This window comes from Gymnogyps californianus, chromosome 1 (genome assembly GCF_018139145.2).
Source record: "Gymnogyps californianus isolate 813 chromosome 1, ASM1813914v2, whole genome shotgun sequence".
NCBI classification, from domain to species: Eukaryota; Metazoa; Chordata; class Aves; order Accipitriformes; family Cathartidae; genus Gymnogyps; species Gymnogyps californianus.
In genome coordinates, this window is record NC_059471.1 from 71,849,238 (window position 1) to 71,872,443 (window position 23,206).

At 42.5% G+C, this 23,206-nt stretch overlaps 1 protein-coding gene across 1 annotated transcript in view; it reads left to right on the plus strand.

Annotated features, from left to right (window-relative positions):
• The window catches only part of AFF3 (ALF transcription elongation factor 3), a 328,610-nt gene that overhangs the window by 142,203 nt on the left and 163,201 nt on the right, over nt 1–23,206 (plus strand). The window contains 1 exon segment of the mRNA XM_050912014.1: nt 9,150–9,194. Within this exon segment, the coding sequence (XP_050767971.1) occupies nt 9,150–9,194 (45 nt within the window).

Sequence of the window (23,206 nt, forward strand, 5' to 3'; positions counted from 1 at the left end):
CACAGCCCCATAGAAGCTACTATGAAGAAAATTAACTCTACCCCAGCCAAAAGCAGCACATACCTATAGAAGCTTTTCTTATTGCCCTTGACGTCCCTGGCCAGATTTAATTCTGTCAGAGCTTTGGCTTTCCTAACCTGATCCCTGGCTGCTCAGACAATTTCTCTGTATTCCTCCCAGGCTACCTGTCGTTGCTTCCACCCTCTGTAGGCTCAAGGGTGTAGAAACCACTCTTGTTTCCTTTGTCCTGTCCTCAGCTTTGTTAACAGGATGGTCACCCAGATTTTTAATGGCATTTCAATGCTAATATCTTTCCTTTTGACTTAGTAGAGATATTGTTCAGATGATGATGTTTTATCAATATTGAATTCCTCATGCCAGGCTCCATTTCTTATTCCCTCCACCACTGCCCAAAGGGTAGATTTTTCCCCATGAGCCATTTCTAAATGGATGTAAATAGGCTTTAAGGAATGCCTGATAGTTGTTACTCTTTCCATCAAACACTCATATAGAGGGGCTTTCTTCCATCAGGGGCCTTTTGTCGGAGAGATTTCTGCAGAGTTGTGTACTGTAAAACCTTGTATCTGTAAGAGGTTTAACCCTTTCTGCACAATAGTTTGTAATCGCATAACCTTTAGCTCAGTGGGAATGAATACCAATTATCATTTATAAACAGTTCCTCTCATTATGCGCCTATTTATGGCATCTTTTATAGCTTGCTAATTACAAGCACACAAAACAGAAATGTTTGGAGTTAAATAATGTAAACAGGGATGTAATTGATTTTCATGTTGAATAGTTTTTATTGATTTATTGTTAATTAACATTTTTAAAGGATCTCTTGGCAAAATAATCCATTTAATTTATTGAATATTATACTAGCTGATGGTAAATTCATACTAAAATGTCACAAAAAGATTAACAGTTCCGTAATACTTGTTTTTCCAACTGTTGCTGCTATACAGATGTTATATATTCTCCCCAAACAAACACAGACAATATATTAAATGCAATCGATTGGTCTCAGTCCAAGTCCTTGCGGACGAGTGTCCACATCACTAAAAATACCACATTCCAGTTGACACTAATTGGCCATCTGTGTAGCAGGGAGGACAGGCTTCTAATGGGCAGAAAAGCTGATCTCTATCGCTCCCAGGGCAGGGTCCTTGGGGCGGCTGTTGGAAGGACTGCGTGGGCTGAGGGGAGAAGCCCCTATCTTAGCTAAAGAGCCTTTCCTGCTGCAAAACCAAAGACTCTGGTGTCCATAATGGAAACTTTCCAACAAATAGACCACTGTGTCAAGCAAGCAGTCACTTAATACGTTCAGAGCATGCATACAGTGCTGCAGGAAATGTAGTATGCTGAAGGCATTTCCAGAGGTCCCCACTGGCTTTTTCCAATTTTGGGGTGGGAAGAGGGGCTGCCGAGTCCATTCAGGGGGGTTTTGACAGCATTTTCATGAACGCCAGTTCCCTTCAGCTTCTGTTGACTTCACTGAAAGCCAAGGTCACTTACTCAGCACCTCCCAGGATCGAGCATGATGCAAGGAGTAAAATTGCAAGTTGCAATCTTCATTATTACCATCCTATTATATTTTTCAAATGGATAGCAAGAGAGTGTCGTCACATCAGACCCAATTTTTTCATTAGTGAAGAAAAACATTAATTTACTGTGACATGATATTGATTTGATACAATCAATCTTTCCCAATAACAATAAAACCTTTATATTTTATTAATAGAACAATGCAGTTCTCCATTACAGCTCCCTTTTATTGTTCTGGGTCACAGTGTAATTCTGGCATGTTTGGATTTTTATTTTTATGAATATAATGTAAAAGCCTGTAAAATTGCTCCACTGATCTGCCAGTAGGTTTCATTTGAGGCTCCCAAGCATCTTTTATTAGATGAAATGTTACCGGTGCAGCTCCAGTCATTGATTGTTCGATGGCCTTTAGGGGTGGAGAGGGTGGGGAGGTTTCAGAAGGGTTCTTGACCTTTAATTCTCTTGATTTTTTTGTGGTGTGGACACTGAGACTTGGACTCAGACCATCTCATCAGTTTGAAGATGTCCTGTCAACACGTGGCTGGACCCAGCGCTTCTAAATTCCTTCCAAACTGGGCTGTGGGTTCCTAAGCTCTAGTGAAGCTGCTGGCAGCTGTCCAGACGGCGGCCCTTCAGCATCACCCCACTTTCTGACCCTGGGCTTTCCATACTTAGTTCAGGTCAGGCGCTACATGGGCAGGAGGTGCTTCAAGCTATGGGGCAGGCCATGGGCATGTACTGGAGGAGTTACACTCTAACCTCGTCTCCCTGCTATTTAAAAAAAAATAATACAATACGGTGAATGCCTTTACTTATACATCCACAGTAAATCCATCTTCAACTAGATGTCAGCCTGAACCTCAGAGGTAGGATCCTTTCTCGCACTCTGACCCCTCAGGTCTGCATATAGGGCCAGCACAGCCTAAGGCTGGTGTACACTGGATATAAACTCCTCTGCAGTCTTCCTTCTTGGAGGCTCTGCTCTCCAAAAGCTGCTGCCCTACCTCGGTTGTGGGTGAGCTGCTGAGCAGGCTGTTCTGAGCGAGTATCACTCATCAAGAGCAAAATGTACTCTTGTCCAGTTAGCGTCTCCTTTGTAGTGTGCACGGCAAGTCTATTGGATCATTTGATGTTTCTCTCTATCTACAGATATTTTTGATTCATCTTCTTTGATTAGCCAGAATATCTTCCTGTTCCTGGTACAAGACTGGGGCATCATGATATTCCAGTTGCAATGAGACCCCCAATTAGTATAGCCAGATACTTTCATTAAAGCAAAGCTAGATGACTTTCATCACTTGCTCTTTATTCATTTTTTTTCTTGAAATAAAATCTTTGTTAACCTTTCTTCTCTTCCCTTTTGAACCAAGAACCATGTTGCAAGATCCCATGGTAGGAAAAATAATCCCCATAATAAATATGAAGGCTCCATTCAAAAGAGAATGGGCTTATTAAGGGTAACAGTTTATTAACAGTCACTGTAAATTAGATGGATTTAATAACTTTAATTAGTGCAGCACTTTCTGACAGAAAGCTTGAGGAGAATTCAGCTGTTCATCCCCATCTCCCTCCTGTACGTCTCCGTGTCTAAAGAAGCAGCAGCAATTCCTTGTAGTAAAAGAGAAACAGCTCCTACTCACAGCAGTGCAGAGCGCAGGAGAAAACTACTGTATCAACAGATCATGGCCACTGGCACTCCAAATTAGTAGTAAGAAACAGCAAGAGTGCAAAGTAAAGCTTTCAAATATCAGGAACAACAGCAAATCAAGCTTCCTCAGCAGTCTCTTAATTTCTCTTTCCTTGGCGTAACCCTACCCAGTTCAGCCCTGCTTGCCTGCATCCTCAGAGAGAGATGAGGAGTCTTCTCTGTTTAAGGGCTGTGAAGTGCCCAGCATTACTAACGTCCATCGGTGAAATGAGGGGGACTACAGTATGCCGTGGCTTCCTGAAGTCCAGCCCTGTTAAAGTAGATGGAAACATTGCTGGTAGGTCTCACATCACCCATCAAGATGGAAATGCCATTCTCGTTAGAGAAAAAAAAAAGAGAAGTACTATTTTTAATTCTATTCTGGTCAGAGGTTTTTCCTACTCAGTCCTTTTCCTCTGGGACGTTCCAGTTTATTGAAACTGAAAACGTCTGCATCTATGTTGATTTTGACCAAACCTATTTTCATTCTTGTTTGAAGAAAATATTTTCTTAAAGTAAAAAATTACCAAATTTGGAGTCAGAGTGAAACATTTCAATATTTTGTTTTAATGACTTCTTGATTTAGGCCACATCTTATTCTGTAACTACAAATTTTATTTATATTTCTTAAAATTTGTCATTAAAGTGTTTTGATCTGATCAAACTTTCATTTTCAACTGAACTGAAGAACACTTCTTAAAATTTCATTTTGAAGGTAATGATGTCACACAATTACATTTTTAATGGGAGCATAGCCAACAGGATAAAATCTACATGTAGGTGCCTGCCCCTCCCCCTCCAATTCAGAATGAAAATACGTTCCAAAAAGTGGGCATTTCCTGAGGGACAAAAAAGTGAGTTTTTAACCAGGCTGAGGTCTAATCTTTTAACCAGCCCACCTTTCCTGAGGTCCAAAGTCCTGCCTTTTCTCTCCAGAGCAGTGTGGGTTCAGCACAGCCATCCCACAAAGAGCCTTTTGGAGGATGTAGCACATGTAAGGGAATCAACAGCAAGTTAAGCCCCGAATGTCTAAAAACCCTTCCTGGGCATCTGCAAATGACCTCTCCCAAAAAATACACTTTTTTCCTGATATTTACCCTGATTTTCCACAGAAATCCCAGAAGTCACCTCTCTGGTCTCAGGCACATCTCCGTGTTAAATTTCAACATTTTATTCCACGACTTGAAGGTGTTAAGATCTCTTCAGAGAAATGATCAAAGGGAAGCTTTGTTGAGGGCAATGGTTCTCCACAACCCAACAGGCGGAGGCTGCACGTATGAATAAGTAAAAACATAAGGACTTTACTTATCTTCTTCATACTGGAAGTTCCTTTCTAGCAAATGGATTGTATAGAAAATGTTATATATAAATATGTGCATGCGTGTGTGTGTGTGTCTCCATACTTTCATGATCTTGCCTGGCAAAGAAGCGTTTCTAATATGCTTTCAGATCAAGGTCCATCGATGTGGGCTTTTTCCCTTTTTTTCCTATTTTTTTTAATCATGGATTTAGGTTATTGTCTGCCAACATTTACTGCCTGAAGCTTCACTTTAGGCCCCAGGGGAGATCCCGCAGCCCCCTGTTAAGCAATGCCGTGCAGTGCCTGTGCAGCGCGGGGGCGAGAGCTGCCCTGGAGGCAGAGGTGGCACCCAAAGGGTGGACGCGTGGCAGCCGCTGCCGTGCCGCTGGTTGCAGATGCCCGGCATTCAAGCGCCGACAGAGCCAGCCTGGCTCCCGCTGAGTGGAAGAGGCTGAGTACGTACCTCGGCCTTCTGGAGATCTTAATTTCTACTGGAGACAAAATCCAGTAACTTCTGGAGACTTTGTAAAAACACTTAGCGCAGTCCAAATAATAACAGCACCAAAAGCTCGCACCATAAAAATCTCTTAGGCTAAAATGGAAACAGATACTTGCAGAAGATTTGTCTTTCTTTCCTTACACAAAGATTTGAAAGGAGGGAGAAGTATCACAGATAGGCAATTCTTTTCAGAGAGGTTTCTTTATATATCTCCATGTGAAAGCTCTTGGTAAGGGAAAAAAAAATAAAGTAATGCTCTGAAATAAAATTTGTACAGATGTAGCTTTTTTTGAAATGACATCCCGTTTCTCAAGAATTTGATGTAGCCTTTAGTCAGCCTTGTTTCTTGCAGTTCTCTGTGCTTTGCATGGTAATTAGCTGCTCATGTTATCAGCAGCGCGATGCTCCCGGCTATTTCTTCAGCAGCCACTGCCATTATCCTCGGTGGCAGCTCCTCGCATCCTCCTGCCAGACTGTACGCCAGCCGCACGTGTGTGCAGATGTTTGGCGTTCTTCAGGCTGCGCTGACTGAGGAACGAAGGTAATGAGCAGAGCATCGGAGAGGGACGAGGCCATAGCCCACTTCCCCCGACAGCTCCCCGAGACTTGCCAGTATTTCGCTGATGGTTCATTGGAGGTTCAGTGAGGCGAGTTTGTTATGACAGATCGCAAAATGCAAAGGGAGGCAAATGAGCTGGGTTCATCAATGTCAGAATAAGTACAGGGTAGCAGCTCCTTGGCTTAGTTGGGAAGAGGAGCCTCAAAACCTTTATTTTGTTGTTTTTCTTGGTTTTTTTTTTTAAGCAATTAAAACGTTTATTGCACAACTGTACTGTGGCGTGCAGGCTATTGAGAGGGTGGAGGGACTGCTTTGCACAGATGGCCAGCACTGCTGACATCAGCCTTACGCAGGTGCTGCGTCACACAGCCAGCACCGACGCAATGGTGTTTGGATCAGGCAAGTCCACTGATGCAAATAGCACGTCAAGTGCTCTGTGCTATTTGTTGCCTGCAGGTAATGCAATCTCTCCTTTTAATTCAGATTTCAAGAAACATTTACCAGCTTTTTTTTTTATAATTAAAATATGGCTATGAAGTTAAATTCAGGTTGCCAGATTCCTGGGCAGTGCGGGTTCCTCTATAATGTGAGTTGAGATGTAGCAGAGAAGAGCTTTTAAAGTGAGACTAGGGAGTCTTTTCCATACCAACATCTACAGACACTTTTCAGACATACTTTAGGTCCCACAATAGCACTCTGCATTGTGTTATATGATATCATGACGAAAAAAAATATGGCCCCAGGCCATATGAAATTGAAGTTGCTTGCTGTGTGCAGAGCATGGTCTCTTAATTTCCCTGCCCTTATTCTAGAAAGTTTGATATCAGCAGTAATGTAAGATCCTTACAAGTATTCAAAGCAAAAATAAATTAAGAAATTTATATTTGGTACTCAAAAGATGAAGAACAAAGAGAGAATATAGGAATTGAGGTTTTTTCCAAATATTGTTTTCAGTTTTGTATATCTTGTCTTTGGTCTTGTGTTTCCCGCTTTTTTTTGCCTTTTGAAAGGCAGTGTGATGATACTGAGAAAGAGATGTGAAAAGTTTATTTACTCCCTGCCCAGAGATATGATGTGCTACGGAGAATAGCTAAAGTTTTAGTTCTGTGGTAATGGAAAGTGTAATTTCTTGCTGACGAGTATTTGCAGACTTATTTCATTACACTTCTAGGAGGGATATTTAATTTTGTAAGAGAAGCTTGTTTCTAAACCTAGTCTGAAATAGTTTATTGCCAAATTTACCCTCAGTAGTTTTGTCTTCACACAAAAACAGAGAGGATCATTTTACCGTATGTTCCATGTATTGTATACAGCATAAGGTGGTAGGTCATCTCATCCCTCCTTCTGTAAGATGGCAATGAACTAGAATAGCGAACTTGAGGTCAGGCAGTAAATTCGTTGCTCTGTAAAGAAGGCGTTCATGATGAGGGCTTTACACTCTCCGCTGTTGTTAATGGGATAACAAGCCATAGGCTGGGGTTTGGGGAAGGAAAGGGAGAAAATGGAGGGAAACCCACAGAGAAGAGAGAAGTAAAAATTAGCTAATATGAACTTTAAAATTCTTAAATATCCAGAGATTGTTGTGGTGTTTCTATCTGTCTTGTTAGCTTCATTGGCAACATGAACTCTTGCACTTGCCCCCCTGCTCCAGCAGCAGGAAGGTCACACACAGCGTTGTGTGGCTGCTTGGGGAGAGGGCTGAGGTCAGAACAGGGCTATCTGCTCGAGGGCTGCAGCTTCTCTTCAGCATCTGTACATTAGGTATGAGTAATTCTCCAAAGGCTGACTTTATAGCATGCTTAGTTCCTTTCCCTTTGAAATCAGTGGTGTAACTCCTGGTGAACTGCAAAGCTGACGGACTGTGTTGCACCAAAAAGAGTGAATGCGATTCATTTGTTGAACAATCAAGGGCCATATTCAGCTAAGATTTAGCAGGAGTGCTGACAATAAAGCACTTATGACTTTCTATGAATTGGCATGAAATAACAGCCACAAAAAAAAATTATGAAACATAAATTGTTCCCGTGCATATGCATGACTGTTGTACTTCTGACCTTTGTTACAGCTGGTAGGCTACGAGTGGCTGCGGATCCAGACCTCCTCAGTCACTCAGCTCAGGCTGGGGAGCAGCGGTGACAGTGTCCAGGAGCAGGACTTGAACAAACTGGCTAGTGGGATCATTTGGGTCTGGTAGGCACAGAGGTATCCATTTTTGAAAGTGCCTCGTGATTTTTTGGGTGCCCAAATACAGACGTGGTAGAGAAGTCTGATTATCAAGTGAGAAGAGCTCAGCACTTTGGAAAATCAAATTGCTTTGATATCTCTCCAGGTGGGCACCTGAAAACTCAGAACCTCCAGGTGTTTTTTGAAAACGAGAGGCAAAGACCAAGCTCACCTCCCTGCTAGCTCTTTGGGGACAGTAATTAATCATATTGGTTTTGTTTCCATCCCCTGTTCCCACATGGGAAGACCTCAAGCCCCAGTCACCTGCTTCTTGAGTTAGTACTGTTCTGCAAAAGGCAGAAAACCTTTCTCTGGGGAATTGTCAGGGAATTTGATGTGGTGAAGTAAATCTCCAGAAAACTTGCTTGATGCAGCAGCTACCTGTATCTTGTGGAGAGCTGCAGGAGATGGGCAGCCCCTCAGCATCAGTACCTCCATCCGTGGTGTGCCCTCTCTTCCCAGTTGTGCTGGGCAGCGCAAGGGAACTGTGGGCAGAGGGCAGGCAGGAAGGGGGTGGGGGCATAAGTATGGCAGTCTGGTGTCTTGCGCTGCCTGGTCTTTGCTGGCAGAAGTTTGCGTCGTAACGAACAACCAAGCTGAGCACGTAGGTGAGGCACCAGCTGGATGGCTCCTATAGGGGGACAGCAGCTCTGCCAAATCTCTGATTTCCCCTCTCCAGAATGGCTCTGGAGTATGCCACACCGTTCAGGAGAGCTGAATTCCTCTGCGCCCTCAGTCTCACAACGTGCGGGTGGGTTTAGGGTTCAGCGTTTTAGGAAATCGTAGCCTTCTCAAAGACCGCTGTGCTGCCTAGCCCGTGCTCAGTGTTGCCGCCTGCGTTGCAGTCTCTGCAGCTCTCCCGTCAGCATCACAGGTGCCTCTACCCTATACGTCGTCAGGCTTCACATAGGCAGTGTCTCTGCAGAGTCTTTCCTGCACAAAGGATGCAGAGAGATGTTATTATTTAATAAAAATAAATGCACATATTGGATCTATGTACCTGCAATAACTGTTTTGCTTATGCTTACTCATATGCAGTATAGCCAAAACGGCAGGAACCGCACCCAAAAGTGGTGTAAACAAAATCCTATGAATTTGTACAAATATGTTGCAATCATGTGTAAACACTGCAAATATTACATCTTCCTGTGGTGCTGATGGGGAATAATTTAGAATTTTAAGCAGTGCAACTTTTCAGATACTGGAAAGACTTGGCCTCATTTCGAAGCTGTAATAGAGGTTGGAATATATTTCATGTGACAACCATGCCCTCAAACCTGCTATTTGTTACTTCTTTTTAAAACACAAACAAACTATTTTCTCATTTTGTTTACAGGACAGTGGAACAGGAGATAACAGCTGCATTGAAGAAATATTGCGGGTAGGAATCCTTAAAGAAACATTTTTTTCCAGTGCCATTTTGTTTACTCTAAAAAGACAAGAGAATAACAAGAATATTGCAATTACTGCTGTTAAAAATATTACTCTTTTAGATTGTCATCTTTCTAAGGAAAAAGTAGGCAAAATTATTTCCTTATGAAAAATAATTGAAAAATCTGTGAAAACAACCTTTCAGAGCCTCTGGATTGCAGTGCTACTTTGTGCCAGTACGGCTGACCTTCATGCATGCAGAAGCAGATAATGGGATAAATTATAAACTGAAATGTACAATGATGTTTCAGGTTTACAAACCATGCAAAGTGCATGTTTCCATTAATCATGACTGTCAAAAATCTTAATTTTGAAGGGAGGTCTAGGAAGGTCATTTTCCACCTGGATTTAATTAGAATCCATTATGTAATGTCATTATGTCCATTATGTGCATTATATAATGACAATGTGCAAAATCCTTAGTTATTTCCATATTTCATTATTATTTCTTTTATCTTAGTAATTTCTAGTTTATTTTCATGGAGCAAATTAGTACACTTCCAAACAGATCTTGGCTTGAATCAAATTTGATATTGATTATTTTCTGAGGCAGACAAATTTATAAACAATGAAACATTTCCATATATTTTAACTCGTGGTTTTTTCAGTTCTTTTTCTAAACTGATAATTCAATAATTTGCAATGCTTATAAATCTGATATAATAGTGATTGAAACACCAAACAAGGTAGGTAGAATGGTAAAACCTCCCTATTACTGTGTGCGCTTCCACCTCTTGGATATCCACTACCCAAATATTTCAGATTTTTTATAAACTACAGGGCTATAAATATTTGGTTTAGAGATTAGTAGTGCATTAAGCCTGTTGTTTCTAAAGGCATTTCTCCATTCTCCCTGAATATGTTAAATACAGCTTTTAATTCTTAAACTGGACAAAGAGTTTATCAAAGGGTGATGATGATGTATTACTTATGACTTCACTGCCAGAGTTTTTACTTAGCTAACGTTTACAAAGTAGGCTTTTGTAGGACTGAACCACGTACTCAACAAGCCTTAGCCTCAGTCTCTGCTGTTTTGTTACAAATTAGTAGCAGATATCATGAATTCATTATGTGATGTGAGGCTCATTCACCCCTTTTTTATGCAAGGCTTTGAAAATGAACAGTCAAATAAGCTGGTCTTCCTCCTTAGGTTGTGCGATTTGGCTTGTGCAATTAGGCAAAAAATGTAGAAGAGACATGGTTCCTTCCACGCAGAGGAACATGGATATGTAAGAGACCCCAGCTGCGAAGAAAAATGCACTGTATGACTAGGGATGGTAAGGTGTATCTCCAAACCAGTACACACAGCTGCTGCTCTCTCTTTTTTTTCCCTTGGGAACTTTCCTCAAGAAGTATTTTTGCGAAGCTTCATGATGAAGCATTGAGGACATCCTTGGATGGATAGGACCCTTTTGTCCGTGAGGATTTATTCACAAATTCTTTCACTTTGCTTAAAAACTGAATAAAGCAACCCACAGCTCAAAAGCCACACTTCACATCAGTGTCTCGCTATCTGCTGAGGCTTAGCATGGCTAAAATAGAGAGCGTACTGTTTTCATCCCCTAGCTCTTGTCCTCACATGAATACTCAGTCATCACAGGTAACCTCTCCAATCTGCCCATCCTCCAGGTCTGCAATCACTTTCTATTCTGAACTTCCCTTGTGTCTCTGTGTCTAAGACTACACGTAAATCTGGCAGACTGTTACTCTATAGCATTTCTAGCTGAAGCTCTTTATTCACAAAGGTGTAAGTCTCAGGTCCAGATTCTCATTACACACCTTGATTGCTGCAACATCCTTTCCTTGGTTTTGACAAATGCAATGTTACCCACCTCCATTCATGCTGCTGTGCAGATCATTTTCCTAGCTTGACATCCTGCCCAAAGACATTTGTCTTTACATCTCACCACTCCTTCTCTATCACATCAAGTACAGCTATTTGTCTCTGATTTTAAGGCCTCAAGTCTACCAGTCCGTGCTAACATACTAGCTCCCACTTTAGCTTACCTGGTGACGCCAGCCTCCATCACAATGTTGCTAAGTAAGTTTTACATCAATTAATTTCTCCCATGCTTCCCATCAGACCTGTGAAGAGCCTTGAACACTTTCCCAATTAGCTCCATACCTACCTTCAGATCCCCTCTTAAGAGCCTCCTTTTTCACAAGGACTGTGGAAAAACAGTGGTGAGGTCAGAGCTATACCACTGTTTCTCATGCTTGAACATTGTTGTCCCACTTGTCCCTTGTAGTGTCCGGTCAGGTCGGATGTATCCATCTGCTCTCTTTTGTCCTGAAAAGTGAACTTTCTGTGTCAGAGAACTGCTGTGTAGTACAAAAGCAGTGCTTAAGTACTCTCGCAATACAAATCCGGATCAGCAGTGGTTGTTGTTGCTGATAATTAGTGAAAACAACAACAGTAATAATGTGCCATCGCTACTCACTTTGTAAATTACTGACATCCAGACTTTTCTAGTCCTCTCCGTGCCCTCTTTGTCCTGAACAGTTCCGTTCATTTTTAACACAGATTTTCTGGTTTTCTGAAACAGACTGTTTATAAGGAATGCCATTTCCATGGGTTTTTTGGAGGTGCTATTCACATAATAAAGCCAAAGTTTAGCTTCTTTTCAGACAGAATATATGCAATTCCCGAACGGGTGCCCAAAGGCAGACAATGAAAAGCCACAGGAGCTGCAATCCTTGTGTTCCCCTCAGAAAAGATGGCTGGCACATTGAAATATGTTTATTATAGGAAGGGCCACTCTACTGCATGGAACAAAAGGAAGAAGATGCTTAAAATTTATCTATTTTAGCTGTGTCTTGCACAACACAAAGCAGAAAACATCCTCTTTTTCTAGATAGTGTGTTCCCTGCACAAGTGTCGTGGTTTAACCCCAGTCAGCAACTAAGCACCACTCAGCCGCTTCCCCCTTCCCCCTCCCAGTGGGGTGAGGAGGAGGAAAGAAAAAAAAGTAAAACTCGTGGGTTGAGATAAGAACAGTTTAATAACTAAAGTAAAATATAATACTAACAATAGTAATAATAAAATATAATAATAATAATAGTAATGAAAAGGAATATAACAAAAAAGGAAGGGGGGGGAGAAAAAAACCAGTGACGCACAATGCAATTGCTCACCACCAGCTGACCGATGCCCAGTTAGTTCCCGAGCCGCGATCCGCGCCTCCCGGCCAACTCCCCCCAGTTTATATACTGGGCATGACGTTCCATGGTATGGAATACCCCTTTGGCTAGTTCAGGTCAGCTGCCCCGGCTGTGCTCCCTCCCAGCTTCTTGCACACCTGCTTGCTGGCAGAGCATGGGAAACTGAAAAGTCCTTGGCTTAAGATAAGCGCTACTTAGCAACAACTAAAACATCAGCGTGTTATCAACATCATTCTCACACTAAATCCAAAACACAGCACTGTATCAGCTACTAAGAAGAGAGTTAACTCTATCCCAGCCGAAACCAGGACAACAAGTCAGGCTGTGGCTTTTCCAAGGGATAGGTACTTCCATGTACCTATCCCTTGGTACATGGGTCATGGGTCATGTGTTTCCCCAGTCAAGACCAAGGGCAGTAGAAAGTGTGCCCCAAGTCTGCTCTGTCTGCTTCCCTGTGTTTCCTTCCCCCAGCAGGTGAGAGAAGGCAAATGCTGGTTTGTGCACAGATCTCGTCACCCTCTGGTTTCAGGACATGGCCAGAGCTAACATCTGGACCTGGGCTGCAAAATCAGTTTAGGCGTAGCTTTAAAATCACCAAATCTTATTTTGCACTAACTGTGACAAGAATTTATAGTCTTTGTGCTGTCTGGTGCAACGCAGGGTGCCACAGCGTAAGTCTAGCCTTTTTTGATGTTGTTTTACCAAATGTATCAGAGCTCTGTAGACTTTGTAAATGGACAGATCCTTCTGCACGAAACTGCAGCTTCCAGAGAAAGCCCCCAAGAACTGAGACGCAGAACCGCTTCCAGTCCTGAAGGAGGTTGATTAACAAGACAGTAACCCTGTCGAGATCGGAGCTGTTGTAAGCACTCCTGCTGAGTTTATAATCACTGCAGGAATCCTGAACCTCATCTAACCCCATGCACTAATTTATAGCAACTTCTTCAAAGTGTAGTGACTTCTCTGTCCAGCTGCAGGCACGCACGTCAAGGATAGAGAAACTTCTAAGAGAGCCTTCGATGTAAACAACTTCAGTAAGAGCAAGTTACAGACGTAATGTCAAATCAAGAGAGAAAAGCCTCATTACTTGATGGTAGCTGTAAAAGGCAATTCCTTGTAAGCTTTTGCATTGTTGGTGGAAGACATGGTAGAAAACTTTGAAGCGGAAAATAAGAGTTAAGACTACACAAATATCCTTTATTCCACCGTGCCCAGAGCAGTTGCTACCTGAGTTCCTGAGACGCTACCAAAGCCAACCTATTCAATTCCTCACTAAAACACAGGCTTGCTAAGCAAGATTAGTGATTTTGGCTGATTTCTATTTGATTTTATTACTGTGTGGAACTGTGCATTTTGTTATGAGTGGTGAGGTTTGGAGTAAACATTTATTTTGCTGTAGTACCTGCAAAAAATGGGAGCAGCGAGAGTTCTGCCTCTGCACTAAGTTAACTGTTGCAAGCAATATCAGATGCACTCTGAGTATATTTGCTATGGATTTAAGGAGAAAGGGAGTGTGTCGAGTGCAGGCAGTTCTTGGTTTGTAAGATAAGTGGTTGGAGATTGATCTGGCTATTCTTACAGTCTTAGCTGCGATTTCCTAGAGTTTCAGTAGCTTTGTTGAAAGGAAACCCACAGGCAAGCTGAGCTTTTAATTATTGAAGATGTTCCTTGTGAATTCCCTGGGTTTTTTTGTGTTGACATGAGAGGTGTCATTGAACTGGGGAGAGACAGACGTAGTTTGAGTGTTTGGCCTGCAAACAGTGTTTGGCTGCAGGATGCGGAGACAGCAGGAAGCTGATGGAGCAACAGGAATGCAGAGAAAGGGCTGGAGGAAGACCAAGCACAGCCAGTTAACACAGAAGAAGCCACCTCCTTTGGGATGGGGTGGGGGGTGGAGGACAGATAAGTTTCTTTCAGGGAAGATAGAAAAAGCAGTTGGGGAGACAGCGAAAGGACTGAGACTCTAGCTGCGAACATCCCTCCCAGTGAAGGACATCTCTGTTTGGTGCCATGAGCCTCCTGCCCAGGGGTGAGCACCCACAGGTGCCCTTGCAAATAGGTTGTGACGCCCCATGGCCACAAGACATCCACTTACGAAAACATGACATTTTAAGTGTGATGGCTTTGATGAGTAATTTACTTGAATCTCTCCACCCTGTGAAACTAATCAGAGTATGTAAAGCACAGTACTTCTTATTTGAGCAGCTTAAAAAAACGCTGCTTGAATGAAATGAAAACAGAATCTGTAATAATTCTGTATTTTTCCCCTTCCCCACTTGGGATCCCCTTGGCTCATTAGCAGGCTTGCTAATTCTTTAGCAGAAAGCATTAAGGATCAACCCATCAAATATTCAGGGTTTTTTCCAAACCTGAACAACCATATGTGCCGTGAGATCAGCTGCACTCCATCAGCTGATTGAATTAAAACAAGAGCAGAGGTAAATTAGAAACTGTCTGCACAAGACAAATCCTGTGAAAACATGAAATCCTACCAAACACACTGTCACTGTGAATAAGCATCACAGTCAGTGGAGCACGTGTCAATACTTAGAGGGGAGAAAAATCAGTTTCTTAGAGGTAGGTTGTTAGTTCAACAACTGTGAACTGCTGCCTTGTAAATGTTAATGACTGTAAGATCCCACTGGCTGCAGTTAAGCTCCTGGTGGAGTCGGACATGTGAAGAATTACAGAACACAAATATGGTAATCAGCAGTATATTTCTAAACACTCCTCCTGTTTTCTAAAGCAGAGGGAAAAGCCTACAGGTGGAATGAGACCCACTTTGCTGCACAGCGCTAGTGCAATAGCTACCTCTGCACTAGCAGAGCCTTTTACTGCAGTCTCACTGCTGGAAAGAAATTGCTGGGTAACTTTGGGAGGGAGGTGAGAAGGCCACCATCAGCACAGCACCTTCATGGGGAAATTCGGGTTGGCTTTTGTGACTGAGCCCCGTGGGAAACTCCTGGAAAAGTTTCAGGAGGAACACAGCAACTTCAGGCGAAAGAGAGGCGGTGGGGGAGAGAGAAGGTACGGAGACTTAGAAGCAGCCCCAGTTTGCTGACACTACCTTTCTTGCTCAGTCTCATTGAATACAAAAGTACTCCAAAGTGTCAGAATCATATTAAACATGTATCAGATCCATAAAATATCATTTGTTTTCATTGCAGTCTTTCAGGAGAACTTTCACAGGATGGCTTTGCTTTTAGTATCCTAAATTTCAGAGCAATTAAAGCATTATTTTGGCTGATGTATACTGTTCATTGCATTTCTTCAGGACTATTCTTTTTGTCTTTCGTACTCAAATAAATGAAAAAGCATACCCAAGAGTGTTTGGAAAACATGTCATTTCACCCAAGGCACTAAATCCCAGAAACATTAAGGCATAGTTCGAGCCATCTAATCCAACCTCCAATACTCACCTATTAACACTGCCCTTCTTACCACACCGTGACATCCAGCTCGTTTGTAGAGCATCTTTTCTACAGCAGTCGCTGTCTGCAGCGATTTACCTAGGTCAGCTTTCCTCCAGCCAGCCTGGGTACCACTAGTGGTGTGGATGGCAGCACCACGGAGCTTCAGCAAGCTCTGCCTGGAGCTTCTCCAGCTTCTCAGTGAGAATTAGCGGTCCATACGGTACCTTGTGCTGCTAGAGCAAAATTAGCAGCAGTACCAGAGCTAGCTAAAAATATTTTGGCTTTGTCCATGTAAGCTGCAGTGACTAGAGAGGAAGCATACCTGTGTACACCATTATCCCCTTGACTCCTCACACCTTGGCAGCTTTCAGGGTAGACCATCTGTATGTGGTGCCTTGGACTTCCTCTGTGTGTCTGCTGCAGCCATGGTCTCTTTATTACCTCTTTCTCCATCCAAAAGGCTGGGGGGAGATTCCTCACTTTTCACGGCCTTTGTCCCTTTTTGGGCCTTCTCAGATCATCAGAGTCTCTCTCCAGGTGATCTGTTACTTGTTGTCAGCTCATCTGAACAGAAACTGCTCCTGGTTTGGGTACTGTGCATGGCACATCCTTTTTTATTGCCCGCATTGTGGTTTTCAACTGTCAATAAACCTTCACAGCCAACGCGTTAAACCCAGACATGTAAATATTGCTTCCCTGGCCCTTAACATATAGAGTCTGAGGTACAGAGCACCATGTAAAATGGCACTAAAATACTATACTAGCAGTGATAATGTCAACCAACCATTAATTACTTGTACATCAACAGCCCCCCTGAATTATCACGCTTGGATTTTTGCTGCTGTCACTGTTGTTGTTGAAAATAGTGTCTCAAAGGAGTTTGAGGTTTGAAGTATGCCATATATTTAAACTATTAACTTAATAAATCTTGGTGTCAATGAAAAAGTGTCACCTTAAAAAGGCAAAAACTATAAATAGTTTATTGGAAAAGGAGATCAAGCTAGAAACTCTTATGGTGGGAATAAGACTTACAACAAATGCCACTCAAAGGTAATCTGCCTTTCAGTCTTCCAGGTCCCGATGCAGGACATAGAGGCACTTTCTGTGGCATTAGCCACCCATGTGCTGGGGCACTGACATTTTCAAATACAGCAAAATCTTATCTGTTTTGAATTGAATAGGGTGGTACAGAGGAAAGACACCCATATTCTTTTTAGAACACACGTAGCCAATGTGCGAAGTCTTTGTGTTAGGAAAAGGCAGGCCAGTAAAAAGAGCTGGTGAAACTATCATGCTAATGTGGTGGAATTAATTTTCAAAATTGCTGTTTTGTAGTGAGTGTATACACCCTGTTATTTGACAAAGCAAGAGAGAATCCAGAATGAATTATCCAGCCTCTCTGCTATACAAAAATAATACAGTAAAATACTTACTAATTTTTCCCTCTGTTTAGAGTGTTTCACAAAGCTGGAAAAGAGGCACAATCACCATCTTGTTCCAATACAGAGAAATGATTCCTTGTTATTAATGGCAAAGGGCCAGATAGATCCTCATTTTGTATATCCCTGCCACAGCTCCTCTGAGGCCAACAGAATTATGCATATTAACACCAGAAAGGATCTGTGCTATCAGTATTAATGAAAGAAGAATAAAATTTGGATAATAGCAGGTATCTGCTGGGAGCCTGGGGTTTCATGCCTTCAGCTGCCACCTTTAGAGAACAACCTACTTTCTACCCCCTTGGTAAGATTCACTCAAAACGAAGTGAGACCACAAAGGAAGTATGACTTGAGATAAAGCATCCTCCAGTAAACCCTATAGTGACAGTGGTTTCTTCCTTGATTAAATGGGTGTTAAGGAAGCAGTCTCATCAGACAATGCAACTAGATGCTGTTATGTGATGTATTTTCCACCCAAGTTAATGTTCCCATTTTCTTCGCCGTGTTTCCAGGGATGGCTGTAGAGTAGGGGAGGGAGAGACGGAGGGCTTCCCATAGTGTGCGTGTGTTCTGGGCTGCAGACTGCAGCTGTGGCTGCAGAGCCGGGCAGTCATTGCCCCACAGTCCCCGACGCCTAAGGACACAGCCCTGGTTTGCCCTGTGAGCCCACAGGGTGACAGACCTACTGCCATCCCCACCTGAAGATGCGTCTGTGAAAACCTGCATTAGATCAAGTTGTGGGTTTCAGTGGCTGACGTTACACATGTACTTCGGCCGTGCACCTTTTCCTGTCTCCTACACTAATATTTTCGGTAGACATGCTCCTACATCTAGGAAATTCCTCATGTGGGGCCTGATTTTCCACAACTGGAGATGATCAGCGGGAACTCTCCCACCACTGTCATGTTTTGGTCTGACCCAGGAAGTGTGAGCTCTCTGTTTATGTCTGAGAGAGGCAGCTTTCCTCATCTGGGAGCTGAGACAAATATTCTTTTGTGAATCTTATTTAATCATATTTAGGAGCAACACATGAGTTAGCAGTTAGCTTCACTTGGCAGAAAGACTTTAAGGAAATTGTGGAAGAAAAGAGGAGTCTGCTAAAAGGAAATTAAATTGCCTTCAAAATTATTCCATTGCAATGTCTATACTAATAAGTAAAATGGACTAATAACTGTTCTCTTACCCTGAGGCCAATCAGCGTAGCATGGCTCGCGTCCAGAGAGCTGAACTCTCTTACAGCCACAAAACAGAGAGGCTTCACCCACGCTGCCTGTTGGGAGAGGCCCCTGGGCATGCAGGGATTTTCTCTGCAAGAGTTGGCCCCGGTCAAAAACGTGCTGGTGTCAGTGATTTAATGATACGCACAGTTGCGGGCCAGCACTCAGGTATGTGGTCCTGTCGGTGTGTTAGGAGAGGTGTGGTCTAACTTTTCTATACAACACGCTGGGCTTCCTCTTGCCTTGTGCAAAAACTCAAAGACCTTGGAGAATACGGTACTAGCCACGCTGCAAAAATTGTGATTGAAAATTTCTAGCATTTTTTATTCTATATATTTTGGCATCTTTTTGCCATTGTAGTTCGTTGCCCTTGGGTTGGTGTTTTTCTCTGAAAATGTGAAAGGTAAAAACTGTTTTTGAAGGAAAGACAAGAACATACACAGTCATTTGTCTGCAGGACACAAAGTGCTGTTAATAAAATATTTTAAGAGAGACTGACTGAATACTGATCAAGTTTTCACCAACCAAAATGCCATAGTATCTGTCCTTTATGATTAGCATTAAATGCCATTTACTGTGTATGCTGCATTGTGTCATTCTTAGAGTTATTTTGGATTCAGTAGCTTAGGAGGTAAAATGCTATCAGGTGTGCTTCAAAAGTGAGGTACTTGGAAAAGACCCAATTATTTCATGTACAAATTATTGATGTTGCCTTAAATGATGGGATTCTCACTCAGTCGTCCAAATAGTACCACTGTACAGGTTATAATGAAGATGGTGATAAACCATCACATTTCTGACAGTTTCTGAAAACTTAATTTTTGCCAACAGAATTAATTTAATGAAAAATATATATTCTTTCCAACAATATTGACTACACTTAAAGTCACCCAGACATAAAAGGGCTTACATACAAACTTCAGTTAAAAACCATGCAATTTTATATAGAAATTGCAAGCCTGTCACTTTACCCTTGGGGGAAAAAAAGTTATTCAGAGTAATGACAATAGCTTGGTGGGAGAGAAAGTGGGCTTCACGCAGTAAAAAAGTTTCGCTCCAGCTGCGAGGATTTTCCACAGGCTTTTTTTCATTAATGTTATCAAGCTATTTGTTATTTACTCATGAATGCTGAATAAATACCGAGCAAATTCAAGACATTATTAGTTTTCCTAGCGTTGCATGTACGCATATGTAATGGTTCATTACAGCCCTGAGTTTTCAACATATTCCAGTGTAAATGAGAAGAGCCCAATTAAAAAAATTGTAGACCCTGATCCAACCTTTGTTGACTTCAGATCCTGATGTTGAATTGAGCACCAAAAGAGAAAATTATGCCTATTAATTGAGTAAACATTTTCTTCATTTATCTGGGTGGCTTTTTTCTGTCAGTGAAAACCATTTTTTTGCTAAAAATGCCAACCCTTAGAAACTTAATGAGTATTAATGAAAAGCTGGAATAATTTAGCATGGACAAAAAGAGGGTAATTTTCCTTAGACATTTCGTTAGTACAAACTGAATCCTAAAAGGCCTATTCTCCTTGTGGTTTGTCAGAATAATTCTCATTATAGTCAATAGGAACCAGGTATATATGCATCAATAGCAGAATAGACTGCTAAATATAGTTGCTGCCGCGGCAGCTGGTTCCCTCTCTTGTTCATCAGATGGGGAAGTTGGAAGCTGCAGCAGCCTCACGGTGTAAGAAAGATGATGCCTGAAGAAATTTTTTTCCTGGGAACAGGGGTATGAGCTCAATTTCAAACTTCCAGGCACTTCAGACTTTTCCCAAGCGGATGGACAGTCTTCATCCTGCTGTGTTTGGGCCCACCACACAGGGCCGACGGGTGTGCAGGCTTCCCTTAGCCTGAGCAGGCTACCCAAATTTGCCGTATGCATCGTGTTTTCCAGGCTATGTGACCACTGCAGGTTCTGCAGTCGTTCCAAAAAAATAGATGGTTGGGGCTTCTCGCCATTAGCTGGAGACGCAGCGTACATCTCTAGACAAAGCAATAAAAGATCTGCATGCTTTGCCTCGTCTAAATTTCCCCATCATTTTTTGCTGTCTCTCCTCAGCTCCCTTGCATCTGAAGATGACATTTCCACCCTGTCTTCCAGGCTCAGCTTGGCTTTCCCTCTCCCTCCCCTCCCTGGCAGCAGCGTCTTTCAGCCTCCCTGGTGTCTCCCTGCTCAGAGAGCTGCCCCCGGGCTCTCTTCTCCTAAACAAGCTGCCTTTATCTCTGGGCCCTTGGAGTCTCACAGGAGTCACTTAGGCTCTGTGATTTTTTTTAAGACCCAGAATTAGTATCTGATATCTTTTTTCTCTTGTCTGGGATTTTCCGCTGTCCAAGTCTAGACCCCTGTGGAGAGGCAGGGGAAAAAAACTGGCCCTTAACCTTTTGTTTTCCTTGGGTAAGATCTATTCAGGTGCTGATAATCTTTAGCTATCGAGCTTTTCGTGGACAGACATTAACTTCTTTTCCCTGTCTTCTTAGCACATGGAGTATAAAGCATTACACGGTAAAAAACAGCCATAAGGAATTCATAAATTATACATAGGCAGATTCCCCAAACCATCAAACATTCCCTTCTGTAAAGGATGTTCCGTATCAGTTATTGCTTCTGTGGTGTATGTACCTTTCGATATCTTGTCATCTAAGCTTTCAATGGATTTTTTTTTCTTCTTCTCTTTTTTGTAATTTCAGTGAGTTCTGATGTAAAACAAACCAACAGGAGTCTGCTTTTTTACCCCTCTCTCTGTCCCTGTTTGCCGGCAGAAACCACACAGATTGGACAGACCAGGTGGAGGGAGTTCTCAACTGAGACAGACACAGACCTGGAGTCTTTCGTTTCGGTGTCCCATCGCTTGAACCCGTGATGGCAGGGAAGGAGCCAGCCTGCCCAGGGATGCCTGTGTTTTGGGTACTCTCACATAGCCCCTGGCAGCATTTCTGGCTGCAGCGGCTTTGCAGATGTGCAAGGCTGCAAATCCAGCTTGAGGATGTCCCTTCTCACATGCTTCACTTGGCAAAAGATAATTCAGAAGTCATGTGGCACTGAAAAAGCCATGCCAGCCAGATAGTGTATGTGAGTACTAGCAAGCTCAACACATGCAGAAATGGGCTGATCCGTGATGCATCTTGTTCTGTCTGTTCAAGTGCCTGTATTTTGGCCAAGAGCCATCAGATTGGTAATCATTACATCCTAGGAACCATGCAGGATTTGGGGCCGGCAAGAAGTACGTAATTATGGTGGAACCATAATTATATGGTCCATTGCAATGTGTCCTCAACTTTTCCACAAAAGGTACTGCTCTTACTAAATTTTTAAGGCCATGTCTCACCCTACGCATGAGTCTTCCTGCAGCAATGATAGAATCAAGTCTTACAAGTAAGAACTTGGGTGTCTTTAAAATACAAAGCAACGATTTTAAAGCATTGTTGGCTTGGCAGATGCATTGTTACGAAGCTCATATCTCAAAATAAAAGCACTTTAAGATTCCTACAACTTAAAGTTATGTTAACATATATGAAAATGGAGCATTCTGTGAGACAAAGATAAAGGGAATTAAATGCTGAAGCCAGCAGAGGTAAAAGGGAAAAAGTAGCTGATCATACACCCATGCGCCCTAGCTATTCCTCTCCAGCTCACGTCCACTCATCTCTCCACTGCTCTGTTGCTGTTGCTGAGTCCAGATGGCTGCAGGGTCGGTCCAGCCAAGCACTGCACTATTTTTCTGGTGTGCAACAAGTCAGGCCCCTGCTGTGAATCACCTTCATGCTACCGCCTGCTCTCGTTCGCTGACTCCTGTGAGAGCCTAGAAGGAGCAGGCACCTAGCCCCGAGTTCAGTGTTGCAGGCAGCCAGTTTGAGCACCGCTTGCCAAACAGACACAGCATTGACAGCTAAACTCTTTGCATTAGTTCCGAGCAGGAGGGATGCATGAACCTCCTGGCAGATCTAAAATGTGAAACATTTTATAAGGATCTGCAAAATGAAATACTTTGTTTAAGAGAACACTGTTGGTCTGTCTGACTCCATCTAAACTGGTGGTAGCCAAGAGGTACTTCTGGTCTCACATGTCTGGCTGTGTCCTAACTGTACAGCAGGGCAACAGACCTCCATAAATCAGTCCATGCATCTTTCCTGCACCCTAGTTTCAGCCCCAAATCCCCTGGATGCATACATTGAAGGGAGTCCCAATATAGATCAGCTCGTTCTTGGATCTGGGTGGTGGGAGGACAAGGAGGATGGAGAGCAATGCACAGCACTACAGGTGAATTTAGACTAAGCCAGAAAGAAACCATTATGTTCCAGAACTATCCAATGTTTAAGTCATTTATCTCAAAATAGAATTAAGGTGTGAGAAAGCCTATAAAATGCACAACTGCATTTCTCTGCAAAATTACAGGGTTTCTTCTGTTTGGAATAATGACTGTAAATTCCTTGGTATCACGGAGACTATTTAAGGTCACATCTACCAAAGTATATTTAAAGAAAGTTCAGACCTTTTGTGTCTGACACTTACATTCTGATTATCTGTCTGGAGGCAAAGCTCCTCATTGTGATATGTAATGAATAAAATACACAAGTGGAGGGAATCAAGATAACGAATTTGCAGGATAATTTTACTAATTATCTTGTTGCTGATCATAGAACCAAGGCGCTGCAAGTCAATCCTACCGCAGCTATTAATATGCAATGCCTAAAGCTGTTCTTGTAACATTTATTACTCAT